This window comes from Osmerus eperlanus, chromosome 13 (genome assembly GCF_963692335.1).
Source record: "Osmerus eperlanus chromosome 13, fOsmEpe2.1, whole genome shotgun sequence".
Classification (NCBI taxonomy): domain Eukaryota; kingdom Metazoa; phylum Chordata; class Actinopteri; order Osmeriformes; family Osmeridae; genus Osmerus; species Osmerus eperlanus.
This window is the reverse complement of record NC_085030.1, coordinates 5,374,438-5,392,626: the sequence shown is the minus strand read 5'-3', so window position 1 is coordinate 5,392,626 and position 18,189 is coordinate 5,374,438. Positions and strand designations below refer to the sequence as shown.

At 46.3% G+C, this 18,189-nt stretch overlaps 5 protein-coding genes across 5 annotated transcripts; 1 reads left to right on the top strand and 4 right to left on the bottom strand.

Moving 5' to 3' along the window:
• Positions 1-2: 2 nt before the first annotated feature.
• foxi3b (forkhead box I3b) lies at positions 3-1,166 on the bottom strand (the record flags this gene model as incomplete). The annotated part of the gene is made up of 2 exons (XM_062476902.1): positions 268-1,166; positions 3-16 (listed from the first exon to the last, which is right to left on the bottom strand). Coding segments are annotated over exons 1-2 (618 nt in total), but the record flags the coding sequence as incomplete, so codon positions are not given.
• Positions 1,167-1,665: 499 nt separating this feature from the next.
• Positions 1,666-3,044, top strand: syce3 (synaptonemal complex central element protein 3). Its single transcript, XM_062477000.1, has 3 exons — positions 1,666-1,979; positions 2,334-2,468; positions 2,582-3,044. Exons 2-3 carry the CDS (start codon positions 2,357-2,359, stop codon positions 2,848-2,850), a joined length of 381 nt encoding a protein of 126 aa, XP_062332984.1. The 5' UTR covers positions 1,666-1,979; positions 2,334-2,356; the 3' UTR covers positions 2,851-3,044.
• Positions 3,045-4,456: 1,412 nt separating this feature from the next.
• On the bottom strand, positions 4,457-8,889 carry lcp2b (lymphocyte cytosolic protein 2b). Its single transcript, XM_062476999.1, has 16 exons — positions 8,756-8,889; positions 8,515-8,638; positions 8,086-8,148; positions 7,923-7,969; positions 7,548-7,610; positions 7,408-7,436; positions 7,250-7,287; positions 6,908-7,088; positions 6,523-6,587; positions 6,359-6,425; positions 6,189-6,275; positions 5,912-5,993; positions 5,621-5,747; positions 5,265-5,339; positions 4,952-5,101; positions 4,457-4,723 (listed from the first exon to the last, which is right to left on the bottom strand). The coding sequence occupies exons 2-16, from the start codon at positions 8,596-8,598 to the stop codon at positions 4,598-4,600; spliced, it is 1,284 nt and encodes a 427-aa protein (XP_062332983.1). The 5' UTR covers positions 8,599-8,638; positions 8,756-8,889; the 3' UTR covers positions 4,457-4,597.
• Positions 8,890-11,895: 3,006 nt separating this feature from the next.
• On the bottom strand, positions 11,896-13,915 carry LOC134032417 (protein Wnt-8-like). Its single transcript, XM_062476389.1, has 6 exons — positions 13,817-13,915; positions 13,677-13,710; positions 13,428-13,563; positions 13,070-13,195; positions 12,825-12,967; positions 11,896-12,671 (listed from the first exon to the last, which is right to left on the bottom strand). The coding sequence occupies exons 1-6, from the start codon at positions 13,885-13,887 to the stop codon at positions 12,105-12,107; spliced, it is 1,077 nt and encodes a 358-aa protein (XP_062332373.1). The 5' UTR covers positions 13,888-13,915; the 3' UTR covers positions 11,896-12,104.
• A 547-nt stretch (positions 13,916-14,462) lies between these two features.
• LOC134032447 (protein Wnt-8a-like) lies at positions 14,463-16,481 on the bottom strand. The gene is made up of 6 exons (XM_062476417.1): positions 16,393-16,481; positions 16,237-16,270; positions 15,897-16,035; positions 15,533-15,658; positions 15,258-15,400; positions 14,463-15,171 (listed from the first exon to the last, which is right to left on the bottom strand). Exons 1-6 carry the CDS (start codon positions 16,464-16,466, stop codon positions 14,596-14,598), a joined length of 1,092 nt encoding a protein of 363 aa, XP_062332401.1. The 5' UTR covers positions 16,467-16,481; the 3' UTR covers positions 14,463-14,595.
• Positions 16,482-18,189: the final 1,708 nt, after the last annotated feature.

Genomic DNA, 18,189 nt, shown 5'->3' with positions numbered 1-18,189 from the left:
CAGTAGTTACCCTTTCCTGGGAGTAGAGATGTCGAGGAGTGCATTAGAGATTATAAGCAGTTTCAACACAGGCAATGACAACTCTATTAAACAATGACATAATGTTGTTCAATAATAAAAAAGGAAAACATTGCCAACAGAAAATCAGGGCTATGATCTGAGCGAAGTGTGTTTACAGAAAGGTTCGTTGATTGGATTCTTGAGTTCAATCCTCAAGGTCAATGGTAGACGAGAGCAGACGATAGGGGATCAGGGAGAGAGTCTTACCTGGATCATCCTCGTCTCGCGGAACCTTCTTGAAGCAGTCGTTGAGCGACAGGTTGTGTCGTATGGAGTTCTGCCAGCCAGCCTTGCTCTTATTGTAGAAGGGGAAATTGTCAGCCACGTACTGGTAGATCTGGCTCAGAGTCAGCCGGCGCTCAGGGGCCCCGTGGATCGCCATGGCGATGAGTGCAGAGTAGGAGTAGGGGGGCCGGACCAGCTTCATCAGGTCCTCCTGAGAAGGAAGGGAGAACCAGCCTCCCAGCTCCCCTCCAGGCCCCCCGGCCCCCCCGGGCCCCAGGTAGGGCCTCTGCATGCCGTAGTGTTGGGGGACGAATGGGGGTCCGGGGTTCCCAGGGGGCCCGGTGGTGGCCAGATAGGGGGGTGCGTTGATGCCCGAGCCATTGAACCACAGATAGGGGTTGTGGGTGGAGCTGGCGTAGTCGCCCAGGTCATAGGTGGACGGGGCGGTGCGCTGAGGGCTGGGCAGGGAGGGAGGAGGATAGTAGCAGTCGCTGTACATGCTGAGCTCCGGAGGCTCCTGGCCCAGGCTGGGAAACTGGGGGCCGCAACGGGGAGGTGACTGGTCCTGGGGCTCGAAGGAGGTCATAGTTTGGAGAGTGCTCACCTCTGGAAATGTCCTCTGTTGTCCTCCAGCTGCTGTCCTTGACACCAGGAGGGAGTTCCTCCCTGGACGACCTAGATTTTTGTTCTGTGATTTTCAAGTTTTCTGAGATCCTCTTTTATTTCTTCAGGTCACTTGAAGTCAGTGTTCATTTCCAAGGAAAAAATTCAAATATTTGATCTGGCTTGTCCCTTATCTCTCTCTTTCTTTCTCTCTCTCTCTCTGGGTCTCACACTCCACCCGTATTTTTCTCTGCTCTCTACCTGCTACCTAAGGACGGTTGCCCTTGCTGTAAGTCAAAGCTGTCACCTGTCACACCTGTTTTATCTGTTTCCTTGGGGACACCCCCTGCCTCTTTTGATTGGTTGTTTACCCAGGTGAGCAGTTTGACATTGCACTTTTTTTGGTCAGACAAACTGCTGAGTTTCCCTCTAAGCATCCATGTATTACACTCATTTTATTATTAGTATTAATACATTGCAATCATTGTGATATTACATTGTAATGTTATAATAATAGTACTGTAACTGTAATAACAAGTTATCAGGCTGTTATAAAAGTTTTTTCCAGATCTTGATCATTTTAAGCGAATATCTGCATGTAGGCTACTAAGTGTTTTTGAGTCATCAATAGCCTAAATTACTTCGGTAATTTAATTAACAGTAGGGGGTGTTGTGTCAGAGACCCGGCTCACTTATAAAGGCTATCCTGGTAGGAAAATAAGTAGGCTACATAATTGTTTCCCAGTGTGACTGTTCCACATTTCTGGCGCCATCATGTGGATGAATATGAAAGCAAAAGCAGCTTTTTCTTTAATTTAACACGCTGTTGACTAACATTTTGCTCTGCATTCCAAACATCCCAATATCTACAAATTTTGGAATTTTACCAGTTTCCCGCTTCGATTCCATCTCTTGCCTGTGCTCGAGGAGATGGATATAACGGAATAAAAAGCACGTCAAATTATTTGATCAGCGGCATAAACTGTAACGTTAAACATAAAGACTTATAGCCAATTAGTATACCTAACGCTAGCTACTGAACTTGCCTAGCCTACTTAACTTGTCAATTTGTTTTCTTTTCACTTTTAAAGGTAAGAAACAGAGTCTATCTAGTTATAACCAGTGGTCCAAATGTTGCCATTTGGTAAAGTGCTTAAAAAGCTACGTAGAAAAAAAGCTACTGTACGTAGCTACTGTCCTGTACTGTAGCCTACTATAAATTATAGTATAATATTTATAATATTATAGTATTTATAATATTATAGTACAGTAGACTATAGCTATATGAAATAGCCCAGTACAGTACACCTGCCTACTTTGAGTCGCTGAAACAACAAATACTGTAAGTGATTCGGTACAGTAGCTAGATCACACAGCTCGCTAGCTTCGCTGTTTTGTCAACGACAACTGGCTTTCTCACTAGCTAGTACAACTGGTATCTCCAGACCAGAATATCGGGTTGACTACAATGGCCGACGTTTGTCCATCGTCTGGCGAGTATACAGAGGACTGCGGAGAAGAGAGGATACAGCAGAACAAGGACTTAGAGAGGATGATTGAAGACATGGAGAATATATCAGGTGTTTGCTTCTGGAACCATACAGCGATTCAGATGATAATTCCCCACTTGTGTACACAAACAACCGCCTGCCATCCACCGATAGTGCCCTGTTCTCCCTCTGCCCAACTGTAGTGCATCTGACTTGGTTGGCCTATGACATGGTGGTGCAGCGGACCAGCCCCGAACTGTCTGACTCTCTCAAGAAGTTCGAAGAGGAGTACCTTCGCTGCAAGGCTGCCATCTGTGACTCCATAGGCCAGGACCAGGGGGCCTGCCTCAGGGATGTGGAGCAGTGCCAATTGCAGGAGCCCGGTTTTGACATAGCGATGGAGGAATGCCCAAAGACTGTGGATCACACAGCCACCTCACCTCCTGCAACGGATGTGCCCTCAACGGATTAGCATGTATACATCAGCAGTCTGTTTACACTGTTATGGAATATAGTCCAATCTCTGTAGCTGTGCAGGGCCTGGGATGGAGACCATGTCACTCACAAACAGGTTCTCTAAACGTTTGTCGTTTCGACATAGTTTGACATTGTGCTTGTTGTTTTTTTTCTCGCACGGAATAAAAGGAAAGTTCAAAGTACAGTGTCTGCACATTTATTCGGCCAAAGTCAAAAAACACTATTTGATAGAGACATCGATGCAAGAGCTACAGCTGTTGATGCCTGTGCCTCTGACTGTCTTCCAGATGGAGCGAGCAGAGAAGAACTCAGAGGAAAGTGACCCGACCGCCCGCGTTGACCTGCAGCACGTGCTGAGAGGGCTCCACTCCATGTCTGAGTGCATGGACAGCCTGGCTCGTATGTCTGTCTCGTGTCTATCACACTTCTTTTACACCAGCATATCAGTAGGATCTCTTGTTAGTTTTTTTCTTCGGCAGAATGGAAAATTACCCCAAAGCTTAGCAAAATTGCAGACATGCAAAGTGCATGACACAGAATATCAGGTCGCAGAACACCTGAAACGTTATGCCTGGCAACGCCCATATTCAAATTTTCCTCCACCAACTGATGGGCTGTCCAACCTCGTTTCAGAGGTTCGGGATCTGCCGTGTAGTATTACGATGACTGGCAGCCAGTCGCCTTGTCGTTTTTGAGAGGCGGGTTAATGGACGTATCACACGCTCAACAATTCCTTATCAGATGGATTATCGCTTTCAGGTGTCTCATATGTTTCACTCTGCCACCGGGGACGGTTGATGGGAAAGCTATTAATCAGCACTGGCAAACACCCGGCAACCATCCGCCCATTTCTGTCTCCTCCCCAGGCCAGAGAACATATCAGTTTTGTCTCCTATCACTTTCAGCCCCCGTAAACACAACCAGAGTCTTGGCTCTTCAGTCTGACAGTCTGACAGTCTGAGGCCTGTTTGTGATAGTCACACAAGTATGACCTGACGGCAGTTTGGAACACGTCCTTCTGATTCGCTGAACTGGGCGGCATGTGCTCGCGTGATGTGGGAAGGTATAAAAAACCTGGCTGCGAAACCAGGAGATCACACGCTCACTGACGGTGGAAACCTATTGTAGAAGAGACTCAAACGTGTGAATGACAAAGGACCCCTGTGGGATCAGTGAATTTGGAATAGTGGTTAATGAAAGGAAACGTGAGACCCTGTGACTGTATGTAGGAATTATTGTAGTTTTTCAAACCATTTTTCAAATGTTGAGTCATGCCCAACGTTTGAAACAGTAAACGTTGTAGGCCTACTGTATGTATGTTTTTACTGTCCTGATATTGGGAGGTTTCCCATGACATTGTGTCCCCCAGTGCGGACCCAGCTGAGACAGTGTGACCTGATCGTGTGCCTCAGCCATCCTGACAAGATGGCTTCCCTGGAGAGACCTGAGGAAACCTGGCCCGACACTGGGACCCGCTCCGAGGAGTGAGGAGGAGGCAGGGTGGGTACAAGCAGGAGAACAACAGACAACATCAATCATATATGATGGAACATCTTTAATGATGGAAACGACTAAATTCACAGTGCAAATGGGTGGGGGGGGGGGGGGCTGAAGAACTGACACCATAGGACATAAAACATCTCCGTAAAAAAACAACAATTTACAACATACAAGATTTTGCTTCAACTCAACACACACAGTCCGCCCGGTGCTGTTGGGGGGGGGGGGGGGGGGTAGGGCGGTCATCGTCCGGCGGGGTACAGCAGGCAGGATTGTCTCTGGGCACTGGACTCTCGCTCCATGGCGTTGATGAGTATGAGGGGCGTCTGCGCGTGCTGGCCAATGATCTCCCCGACCGTGGGTAAACTCTGCAACACAGCGCACACAGCACACGCCCCCCCCGCTGTCAGCACCCAGAAGCTGCAGGGACGACCCCGCGGACGACCCCACGGGCGCACACATCCCACCGCGTCACCTCTCAAACTGAACGCTCTGTCGTCTAACGATTATATTCAGATGCCACCATAGGGCTGGGTCCCATTCACGCAGGTTGAAAGGGACCCAGGTCATGGCGGGTTGGTCGTGGTCTGGTTTACCTGGAAGCCGTTCAGGCCCGTGCCCAGGGAGTATTGCCCTCCTTCCTGACGTATCTGGATGTTGTACACCTTGTCAAGGAAGAGCACCATGAGGGTGTAGGGCTGTTCAGACAAGCCCCTGGAGCTGTCCCTCACCAAGAAGGCCCCATCCTGACACACACACACACACACACACACATGAGAGGAGGACTACATCCCGAATGACAAACGGCAAAGCGAAATGTGTTTCTTGCCAGAATGGTTGACGGTATGCGGCTGTGTTGGTGTGTCGTCAGGTTGCCATAGCAGAGAGGGACCAGGGTCTCGTCCTCACCTGGTTGATCCTTCGGAGCAACATCTCAGCGTGCTGCCTGCTCATCTGACCTCCATACCAGCGAGGGTCCATGCCCTGGAGGCATCACCATGGAGACAGAAACACACGGTTGGTTAGCGCCGGCCGACGTTCTCTAACCGCTCATGTTCCTGGTCACCCGTTGGATTGTGCTTGGATGTAATTAACCAGTTTCATTTCGAACATCAATAAACATACATTTACCAGTTACCTACGAGGGTATGTAACATGTGGTGCAACATCGCCATCTTGTGTCTAAGTGGCCTCAGTTACACTTTATCCTAGATCAAAAAAGTCGAGCTTTCACAGCACAAGGTGAAGCGCATAACTCATCTGACCGTGCTCGGTCCAGCCTGGGGAACGTTGTGTTGAGACGAGGGCAGGGCAGGGGGGGGCAGGGCAGGGAGGGGCAGGGCAGGGGGGGGCAGCGCAGGGAGGCCCGGAGTGGACCGGCCAATAGCGGCTCTGTGAAAAACAAGGTGACATATCTTAGATAACCACCTTAACCTGCCTACACACAGGCTCAGGTTCTGCATGGTCTCAGTGGTTTGTTTGTTTTTTTGGGGGGGACGGGGACGGAAGCTTCCAGGAAGCTTCAGTTAGCTGTGGTAACTGAGCTGTGGGTTTACCTCATGTCAGGTGGCTTCAGGGCCATCAGCTGAGCAGACAGGCTCGCACCAGGGTGCGGGAAACCGAAAGGACTGCCATCTCCTGGACACAACATGAAATACCACCTCAGCATTGGCTGAAAACCACACACACGATCGATACAGCAGTCTCATTTCGCAGGACCTGGTCACCTAATCTTCTTGTACGACTGCATTTTGACATTTTGACAACAGAGAGACGTGTGTCAGCAAGTAGATGAGCTGAGTGTGTGGGGGTCTGCGTTGCGGGGTTACCTACTGGAGATAGGAAGGTCTGTCCTGAGGGCTCCGGCTACACATGGCTTCCTGCTCCGGTCCACCTGGGGAACAGCGGGGCCTGGTGGAGCTGGTGGGAGGGGACGAAGAGGACCGGCGTCACCCAAACGTGTGTGACCACACAGCTGTGCATCCTGCTGGGGTCAGACTTACCTGGGCCCGCCTTCGGGAACAGTCGCTGGGGGGCGGCGTTGGCCCTAGGTGGGGTCGGCCGGGCGGCCTGTCGGCAAGAAAGGGTTTGATGGGTGATGTGAAAAGGGGGAGGAGCGGGGAGGGGAAGTGTGGGTGTGAGGACGGCAGCGGGGGAGGAGACTCACGCGGGAGGGAGCCGCCCCCTCCGGGCGCTGCGGGGGCCTGGGGGCCCAGCCTGCCTTCACACAATCTGCACACGCATCAGACACACACGTATAGACACACACACACACACACAAGACTCGCAGATGCATCGTAATAATATCATCTGCAGTATTTCAGGAGGAAATATGTACAGTTTGACCTGATGAATCACCCGCTCAATGCCCTTGTGTCCTCACAAATTGGAACAAGTCGAACTATTCCAGGTGAACCTTTCACAGATGAACCCGTTTCAAAATATATATCTAATTAGAAAAATACATCAAATACAGACCAACGCTTTTTTATTATTATGTGTTACGGCTCAGTGAGGAGCACAGTGTCCGGTCCCCCGTTGCGGTTCCATACCTATGTAGCGGTCGTCCCCCAGGGGCTGAGCCAGGCTGCGAGCACGAGGGATGTCCTCCCTGTTCTCCGAGGGAGGCTGCTCGTAGTCCTCGTCGCTGCTGTCCCGCCCTCCGCCCGGCTCCTCCGACAGGGGACACACGTAGTTCTCCTCCAGACTCTCATAGTCATTGTCGCTGTCATCCTGGATGGGAGGACAGGCGGAGGTGGGGCAGACACGAAGGGAACACGACCACAGACACAGGGGGTTGTTCGAGTTGTAAAGCAGCCCTCCTGCTGGGCTGTAACTGTTCTATGATCTCATGCGTAGCCCCAAAAACTAAACAACAGAGTTGACAAACTTACAAACTCCTCACGACCCGATATTTCTTCCTGTACAAAGTCTACAGGAAGAAGAGGGAGATAAGCAGTGAGAACAATAATATATATACCTTTTGTTTGTATCCTAAACTATGTTCATATAACCAAAGTTAATAGATTTTAATAGTTTGGCTGTACAATACCTTGTTGATTGTACTTGTGTTCTGTAGGTCTGTGAGAACAGGACACAAGGACATATCACATAGTATTGAATGAAGTGGTTAATTCATCAGGTCAAACAAGGAATACAAACTGCAGCAAATATTGAAAAGTGTTGTCTCACCTTCGTCCAAAGCCTCTCTTCTCTTCTCTCTTATTAATCTCTGTACATATCCTAGTGATGATGCTAAAATACACAACACTAAGTAGTTACAAACCAAATACATAAGAAATACTTAAACATTTCCTCAACTCCTCTTGCCTGTCTTGTGGTTTTTGTAACTAGAGCAACAAAAATGACACTTCCTCCTCCGTACATTGAAACTAAACTGATATCACAGTTGATAATGCTGGCCAGTCTAATGACTGTTAGCAGCAATAGTACAGAAATAGCTTTGTGTAACATGAGCCGTTATCATGACCTCACAAAGCCTCTCACACCAATCCCTAGCCTCAGTGTATGTGTGGCTTAAGATATCGTTGTGGATGTCAGACTTACGGAATGTGCTTGCTTGGGAACTTCTGCAGATCATTCTCCATCATTTTCTAGAAACACCAATGAATCAGCGGCAAACATGAAGAGAAAAGAAACGCATATGGCTTTGCATGGTGAAATGTCAGTGAGAGATATTATTGGTGGAAGGGATGGCGCGTGTACTAACCAGGAACCTCTCTCCTGTGATGTTGTTTCTCATCACCACTTTGTCACAGCCGGACAGCTTCAGCTGAAGAGGGGTCATTCACAGTTTTGTCTCATGCAAGGCCAGCTTTCTCACTTGCTGATGCTTAGATGTTGCTTAACTGTATGTGCGGCATCACTATTTGACAGTATAGTATAGTATCTTCTTCAGAGTTCCTTATTGACTGAGAAAAACTTGGTTTTTCACCCCATGGAGCATAAACAAACTTTCTTTCATCTTACTCACAGGACACATGACTGCTCTCAGATCTTTCTCATGTGAACAATAGAATGACATTGTTTGTACATTGGACACCCTGCCTTGACACAAATGAATTTGTCTTGAATAGAATAATGCAGTCCAGTCTTTTCACAAGAACCATTTGGAAAAGACTTCGAAGCTCAGGCTTACCTTGTTCATATAGTCTGCCAGGCTGTGAGCGCTCCACACCTGCACCTCTGATCTGGACGGAATGCTTTCTAGACTCATGGCCATCTTCTCTTCCTACTTCCTCTCAGATACACAGACAGTAGGTCTAGGAGATCCGCCCCAAGACAACAAGACCCATCGAGATGGAGAGACATAGAACTGTATTACGAAAGGAGAAACTGCACAAGGCACCAGCAAGCTACCAGTATACCACCAGACCGACCTGCAAGGAGTTTACACTTCCTGCATGGCTTTTATCCAAGACGGCGAGATCATCACAGCTGCTATGTCGAGCGTTCCGTGTAACTGCGCTGTGACATTGAGGAGTCAAACCCTCACAGTCAGTTTCACACCCAAGCCTTTCCTGTAAAGCCCGGTCAAAAGAGGAAGCACAAGGCCACAGACCATTTCAAAGTGGGCGTGCTTCTCACCGTGCAAGGCCTTTGTGAGCGTAGAGGCCAGTCCCACTGTTTGTCTTAAAGTGGCATCAGAACATGCTTTACTGCGTGCCATCTGTGTCGGAATGCAGCAGGAAGGGCCTCGGTCAAAGCCTATCTGCTCCGTTTATATCGTGTTTTTTGACGCTCTGCTCTTCTGTGGTTTCATGGGTGTGTAGAAAAATACAGTAAAAAATTGATTAAATTAAATTAATTCCACCTTGGGAATATATCCAGCCTGTCCCTTAAGATCTCCTTCATTCGTTGTCCTAAAACCGTGTGTCTAAAAGACTGGTTTGTTTGTCCACTCAAGTGATTTACCACCCGTCTATATCACTACTCAATCATGATGTGTTACATTAGCTTGAATAGAAGCCCTGAACCCCATTCTATCTTTCAGTCTTCTGTTATGTAGTCACATCCACATGTTTGAAAATGCTAATGAGGAAAGCTACCTTGCCCGGGTTGTAAACCTCCGTCAGAGGAGTTCTCTGTCTGTCTGTGTGTGTGTGTGTGTGTGTGTGTGTGTGTGTGTGTGTGTGTGTGCGCTTGTGTGTGTGTGTGAGAGAGAGAAAGAGAGAGAGAGAGAGAGAGAGAGAGAGAGAGAGAGAGAGAGAGAGAGAGAGAGAGAGAGAGAGAGAGAGAGAGAGAGAGAGAGAGAGAGAGAGAGAGAGAGAGAGAGAGAGAGAGAGAGAGAGAGAGAGCGTGTGTGTGTGGCTGTTCGGACAGGCCTCCTGTTAGGGCATATCCAGCCCACCCCTGGATCTCTGGTATCTCACACCCAGGTGAGAGAGGAGGGGAGCAGGGAGAGAGGCTGATCAGTCAGCCCCCCTGACCCCCAGGCCAGGCTGGATGAATACAGGAGGATCCCTGGGGGGTCCCCGGCCATAGAATGACACCACCCCAGGCTCTTTCTTCCCAGCCCCCCTGATGTGACATATACCTCCACACGCACAGATATCTAAAACTGTGAATTACACGGCTTACTCACAAACTACTTAAACTAGGAAATGTGTTGTGTCCAGTGAGGATGTGTAATCATTGTGTAATCTGCTTGATCTGCAATGACTAAAACATTGAGGTCTTGGAGATCAAACCGTTCCCCGAGGGCAGGCGAGTCAAGCAGCTTTCTAGAGCTTTCTGTATCTTTGTTATGCATAAGCAGCCCTCCAAGAGGAAACGGGCCTTTTGTAGGCCAAGGCAGACAGACAGCAACACACACTCAGCCCAGCTTGCTCCTAAACATAAGGCCTGCTACCTGGGTTAGTCTGGACCGAAAGGGGTGTGTGTGTGTGGGTGTGTGTGTGGGTAGGGGGGTCAGTGTGAATCAAGGGGCGGGAAGGATCCCCGAGCCTGACATTCATTAGCACACAGCAGGGCAGCGTGGGTAAACCAGGACCTCGTCAAAGCACCCCCTCCCAGATGAAAGCTGGGGAGGAAAGGAGATGTGGGAGGCGTGAATATGTCATTTGTGTCATTCTGGTTTACATCTTAACAGTGTATTGTGTCAGTGATGGAGAAGCATGACAATGCGTAGCATATTCTACGTGCACACTGAATGTTGACTTATGTCTCAGCCTGCCTTTTAGAAGGACACAGACTGTGGCTGGTCTGATGTTCTGGGCCTTTTCATACACCCCATGCTTATATCGCATGTCAAACCCATTCACTTTGAGTGAAAGTAATCATACTATCTTATGTATAGGTTCTTTGTGGGTTGTAAACAACTACAAACCCTGTTGTTTGAAAGCACTGGCTGATAGTGAAAACTGCCGTTTCCCATGAGGCTTTGTGTGGTGCCCAGAGGGGCCCAGCAGTGTCCTGTGTCCTGACACACAACAAGTCTACAGGTCTTCTAACAGGGCCCCTGCTACAAGACCAACAGTAGTCAATGACCAAGAGCCTATGTATGAATGAATAAGTTATGACTTATTGACCATCCTTACAGACCCAGTTGGGATGAGCAAAGTTGCTTGAATGGAACACATTAGCAAAGATAAGTGTGGGTCAGTCAGTAAATGACTGACCCCCCCCCCCCCCCCCCCTTATACTCCAGCCCCCCTCTGCCCCCTCCATTCCCCCTGGCCTAGACCCCCTGATGTAGGTAATATCCCTTCTATCAGTCATTCAGTTCAGACAACACTGGCAGATTTATGGCATGTCCAACAGAGAGGGAAATTTCTGTGCATGGGGGGGAAGGTCTTTCAACCCAGGTGGGCTGAGGAGAGAGGAGAGTCTGGAATTTGGTGATCCTAATAACAGTTATTCCTCCACGAATACATATTGCCTGGGTACATCCTATTCAGATATAAACTGACTCTAATTTTATATTTAAGTTTACAATTGTAGGTTAACAGTCTGAATGAATGCATATTAGGCAATATGAGAAAATAAATACGAGTGAAATTATTCTCTCAATAATGTAACCTAATGCACGTGCTAAGAGACTACAAGCTATTTGCTTTGCCCCAAGCCAAAGTTGTATAAGATTACATTTCAGTTGTTTTATTTTACTCATTGTGATGTAGTAGCAATTACTTTCTAATGTGTGTCAAGGTACATGCGGTCTATTCAGGATTACCATGCGAAACACATCAGATAACATACCGGTACAAGGGTTTCCTTTCGGTTTCCTTCAAAGCCTTGGTCCCCATGGAATATTTAAACGTGCTACCAATGCCACATCAACATCAAAGGAAGGTTGAATCAACGATGGATCAAGACCTGAGCCGAGGTGTTGACGGGACCACGTTAATCCCTAGTTAGTGTATTCACTGTGGCCATTTACCCATTATTATTACAATGAAAGGCTATTACAGCTGACCCTGCTGACGTGTAAAATTATATGATATAGGCAAAGAAAAAGAACAAACGTTTAGTCAAGATACCGAGTAGTTTAAATATTTTTTTTTATTTGACACACGGCATTGCGATTCCATAAATACATAAAACATTTACAAAAGTATAGGTAGCCTACTCAACGGTGAGAAATTGTGATATAGGGTGAAACGTGATAATAGATTAAAGTGCGAGAAAGAACAACATCAAAACAGGAAGTATAGTTCGACGTTTTCTATATTTTGTTTCCAGACCTACAAGTCCCTATAGGCAAACAATTGCACAGTTTCTTCTAATTTACTTAGATCTGTGCCCGCGGTTTTTCCGTCTGAAATGTCCATGTCCGTTACCATTTTCTCTTCGGGCGCACACATGTTTTACAATCACCTGGGAGCAGTTTTCACACTTCACCGTGCAGCACCAGTGAAATTTACAGTTACAGCTGCTGACCACCTCGATGCGTCTCTCCTCCACTCTCAGGCCGCATTCGTGGCACAGTCTGCGGCAGCTGCGTCTCTCCCACTGGGTCAGGCCTTCTCCGTGCTGCAGACACTCCCGCCCCTCAGTGCCATGTAGTCCCAGACTGGCGTTCCTCCCGCAGTAGTCTGGAGAGTCTTCCTGGTAGATTAGCTCAGTCGGTGCAATGTTGTTGAATGCGCCCGCTAAGGCCCCTCGGTTGTCAGCACTGTTCCCAGCTTTGACCCGCCTCTTGTCCATCTCGAGTTTCTGCGCCTGGTCATGCTTGACCTTCAGGTAGTTGCCGATGTCTCTGAAGTCAGACAGCTGCATCCAGCAGGTTTGGATGCTGCAGCTCTCAGACATGCCATGGCACCTACAGATGCGCTTCATAGTTGCCTTCACCGCCTGCTCAAAATAGAAAAATGGTGGTGAGCTTGTGGTTGAATAAGTTACAGGTTTGATACGCAACGATTTCATGCGTCCATGCAGTGAAAACAATGTTTGCTGGATAAAAAAGGTATGCGCCCTTGTGCTTCCCAGCCCGTGCGTAAAACCTACCAATCGTCCGGCCTCATTGTTGTGAAGGTTAACAGCAGCGCGTGAATCCTGCCCTGTCTCGAGAGCGTCTACGTACTGTTTGGAAATCCTCTCTCCAAATTCTCCATTGTCACTGCAGCCTCCCCATATCCATCCGCGGCCCCCTGTAGGAACAGCCAAACATAACTTATTAACCCTGCTATAAGTGGTCATAATGACTGTGTATTGCAACACGTTACAAGCTCCAAGAAAGAGAATGTTCTTACCCATGTTGCCATTCCTCGAGGTGTCACAGCCACAGTTGTCCAAGTCCCCAAGACTACAATTCCGAGTCAGAGTGTACATGACACCTGCTGCGCTTATTGCGTGCACGAAGGAGGTCTCTCTCGTGGCTAGAGAGCAAATCACAAAGTTAAATGATATGTCCAAGCGTTCAGGGATCATCATCTCTATTTATAGGCGTCCAACGCATGCGTGTTTATAGGGCATTGGTGGTTACATTTTATGCACGTTGGATCTTGACTTTTGCCAGCTCCGAAGACGGAATACGCTATTTAACTATTTATGCTATAATTTTTTGCGATTTTAAGCACATTCCAGCTATCGTTTTGTAGAGAATCTTACCGCTCCGCAATCCTTTAAGTTGGAGCGCGCTCTCCGGACAGTTCCACCTGTCCAACGCGAACTGGTGTTTGCACTCTTCTATCCCGCTCTGCGCGCCCACCTGCACGCTTCTGGCATAGGTCAGATATGAGGACGCCTGGGGGAGAGACAGTATACACGTGACTGTGATGCGGAAATAACCAAAGAACCAACACGCAATATACAAGTTATGCATGCTGAACAAATCATTTTAATAATGTATGTTTTTACCTTGGACCCGGTCATTAGAAAGTTATTCACTGCCCTGGAATATGCGGAGAAAGACATTGTTAACGTATTTAATTTATAAAATATTTTTTTAATACAATGTCAGACTTTGCTGATTGAAATGAAAAAAGGTAAGGTCTTACCATGCATCGCCAAGACTGTGTGTGGAGAAAACGAATAATGTCTGCAGCCAAAACCACGAGTGGGAAATCATCGTGAGCTAACACTAAAGTAGCAACCAGACATGAGATGAAGATACAACTTTCTCCTTAAATTTAAGGGTCAGAATGGGAGACAAATGGGACCTTTGTCCATTGTCTCGACGCCCAGAGGACTCTGATTGGGTGATGAGAATAAGGAAACGCCTATGAGGACTTCAAAGGGGAACAGGACGTAAAGGTCTTTCTCTGGCCGCGGGCAACGCCACACCATCACCGATAGATTAATGGCTTAATGCAGAACCCCCTCGGAGGGATTGGAAAGACGAGACCAATAAACAAACTAATGGAATCGGAATTTTAAAGCCACCAGTAAATTCAGACAACGACTCTTAAGTGATTACAATATTTAATACATTTGTTCAATATAAAATACAATTCTCAAATGCAAAATAGCAATGTTAAGTTTGAGTTTACATACAATGTAATAACATTTGACAATATTTACAAACGTATGACAGACAATACTGACAGTTGCCATGTATCTTCAAGTGACAAATAAACTGCATGCACGCTCGTGGTTCTGAACTAAATAAAATGTGTCTTTCAAGAGTGAGCTCGTGAAGTGCGTTTAGGTGAATAGTGAACAAAGGTAACATGATAACAAGATTGTTGGTAAAAACTGATAATATTCCTGATTCAGGAATAACATAAATCATTCTAAAATATTTAATACTTAAATAACACACGTTAAAGTCAGGATATTAGGCAATGTTCGCCGTGGAAACACGTGCGCGGTGCCTTTGCTTGGTTTTGTTATGTGGCTTGCGCCCTCTCTTCCTGCGCGCACAGTAGTATTTGGTCACCACCTGCGTGCACCTCTCACACTTCACCGTGCAGCACCAGTGAAATTTACAGTTACAGCTGCTGACCACCTCGATGCGTCTCTCCTCCACTCTCAGGCCGCATTCGTGGCACAGTCTGCGGCAGCTCATTGTCTCCCACTGGGAAAGGTCCTTGCCTCCATGCAAACACTCACGGCCCTCGGTTCCCTGCAGGCCCAGGCTCTGGTTCTTGATGCAGTAGTTTGGGGAATCCTCCAAGTAGATGAGCTCCGAAGGGGAGATGCTGCTGAAAGCGCCGGCCCCTCTGTTGTCAGCAGTGTTCCCAGCTTTGACCCGCCTCTTGTCCATTTCGAGTTTCTGCGCCTGGTCATGCTTGACTTTCATGTAGTTGCCGATGTCTCTGAAGTCAGACAACTGCATCCAGCAGGTTTGGATGCTGCAGCTTCCAGACACGCCATGACACTTACAAGTTCTCTTCATCGTCGCTTTGATGGCCTGTCAAGTGATGAACAAGTTATACGTTTGTCCTATCACCGAGGTCATGCAAATCTATGTTTAATGTAGCAAAATCTATCTCTTACCAGTCTTCCGGCCTCGTTGTTGTGCAGGTTGACAGCAGCGCGTGAGTCGTGGCCATTCTCTAGAGCGTCAACGAATCGTTTGGAGATCTTCTCTCCAAACTCCACATTGTCACTGCAGCCGCCCCAAATCCACCCTTTTCCACCTATAGGAATTGCCAGAGTATGATTTAGAATATATATAACAACAAACAAACAAACATTCGATATAGCTTATAATTTATACACAGTCTTAAGTCTTTCAATAATAATAAAAAAAAAACATTTGCGTGACATACCCATCTTGCCAGTCTTCGAGTCGTCACAGCCGCAGTTATCAAAGTCTCCCATGCTGCAGTTCTTGATCAGTGTGTACATAACTCCCGCTGCACCGATGGCGTGGACGAAAGACGTTTCTCTCGTGGCTGTGATACGAAAAAAGAATACGTACGAATACAAATTAACCATATGTACCTCAATTGTCATACAATGCAGACTACAATATACATGGGCTACTACTCCATTTATAGCCTATAAATAAATATACTAAGACGCACATTAAAATACCATAATTGTAGGCTGTAGACATACATTAGCCTTGTAATTTGTATTCAGTGCAGAATTGGAGATGTGAGAGGCATTATGATCGTGATTTATTCTCACCACTGTGAAGTCCGCTATGAGTGGATAACTGGAGCGCGCTCTCCGGGCAGTTCCACCTGTCCAAAGCAAACTGATATTTGCATTCCTGTATTCCACGCTGTGCGCCAGTCTGAACGCTGTTCGCATAGGTCAAATAGGCCTATAGGGAGATACGTAAACACACATTAACATTTGAAGAAAAACGTGATAAAAATGACTTGGTAAATGTGTTTTGTTTGTCAAATTAAAACGAAAATGAATTCTAAATATGCCTATAACTCAGACCGAGTCATCAAACCAATTTGAAGCACTAAATATGGTTCAGGAGGCAACTCCAAGTCTGTAATGTGCACAAATATACCTTTGGTCCTGTCATGAGGAAATTGTTGACCGACCTGCAGGGAAAGAAAACGAAACACTTGTCAAGTCATGTTCCTTAATCTAATCAACTCAATTTAGCAAATTAATTGAGTTTGATGTGATTTTAAAACTGTTCAAGAAAGACATAAATTCATACCAAGCCGAAGCTGAACGAAAATGCACTGCACAAATAGACAGCAGCAGAGATGTGAAGAGTTGGCAGAATCCCATTGTAGTTGAGTCCTCTGCGTCCCACGGAGGCCTTTGAGTATCCAAGTAGGTACTGAGGTACCGCAGTCCTATAGCGAGAATGCCAACTGAGTGGCTAGGGGTCAAAGGTAAGCTATTTATACTGTCGTTCTCTTTGATTGACAGATTTGTTTTGCTGGTAACATTTCACTGTGAAAATGACGGGGTCATTGGGTGTCGCGCTATACAGAGGTAGGAAATGTCGACGCATAAGTGCACTTCAAAGCACTGCCACAGACACAGTTAAATAGCCCCTCATCCAAGTTTTCCCAGGCCATTTTCATAAAACTTTTTATTTATTTATTTATAAAATCGTTTTTTTACAAAGCCATGCAGCCTACTAATTGCATACATGGATTAGTGTAGATATTATTCAAAGGCCTACGTGTACTCCTCTTTGTGTAGTTAGGCCTACATTGTTGTATAAATCATATATCAAGGCTGCTTGTTGAGCCATTTGGTTCGTTACAAATGACCGTCATTCAAGAAACTGTAAAAATACAGGGTTGTGTATTAAATCGCACTACACAAGTAAATCACTGATTCTATGCAAAAATAAAACCAATACACTTCAGTCTGTGTGTATACTGGGACTGCACTTAGGCTAATTCATATTAGTATATTCCAAAGTATTATCTGGTTAGGAGGGTCATTGTTTTCCCCAAGTATATGCTTACCCTGACTTTATATTTAGGAAATCTGTTCTGTGGGAATTAACAGCAGTCTACTAGTGAACCAAAGTTATAAAGTCATTCAGTAACGTGGTCTATAGAGCCATGTAAATATTCCCTCGCACGTCGGCGACGTTGGCACGGCGGTGATAATAAGATAATACCTGACTCCCTGCTGGGAAAGGAGGAATCTGGGTGTGAAATGAGTCTGGAGGTGGTGGAGTAAAGAAAAATACAATGAAAGAGAGGCATGTTTGGATTCGCGGTCCTTCTGATGTTGAACTGCTAATTAAAATAAAATCGACGTAGCCTAGGTCAAGTCTGACACAACAGTCATTTTAAAACGCGAAAGAAGGATAGCGTGTCGATGACCGTGTTATTATTTTTACACCAAAATACATGACATCATCATAACAGCTCTGATATCTCACACTCTATCATCATGTGTGAGTTTCTATTAATTCATATTCAACTTTAGGTCATTGGATTATGTGATTTGATACGAGAGAAGTTATAGTTCACTGATCGCTATTGATGGCTATTGATTAACATGAGACAAGTTACAAATCCAATCGCCTTGACATGTTAAACCCCCCAAGTAAACCACTCAAAATCCCCTTAAAATAACATATCATGACGGCGACACAATAGATGGGTGCTTGGGAGAGGCATATCAAGACAATAGAGCTGCGAGCAAGTGGCGATAATCCTGACTAATTAGATATAGAACTGGTCAATTTGACCATCACACCTGAAACCTAAACCCAAACACCTAACCTACTCGCGAAAGAATAAAAAAGCGATTAAACGATCATCTCTGATGACTGAAGACTTCAACATCCAGGTTAGGCTATAGGGTTAGTCATTTTATAGCAGTTTTACCCGTGTTTTTATTGGTTAATAATCTGGTAGATAACCGCCCATCAAGATGGGTGTTGCCTAATTTAGATTTAGCTGTAGGCCTATTAGCCTCCTAGCAAAACGGTGATATAGCCATCGAAACTATAATGTGTTGAATCACTCATTCTGAATAT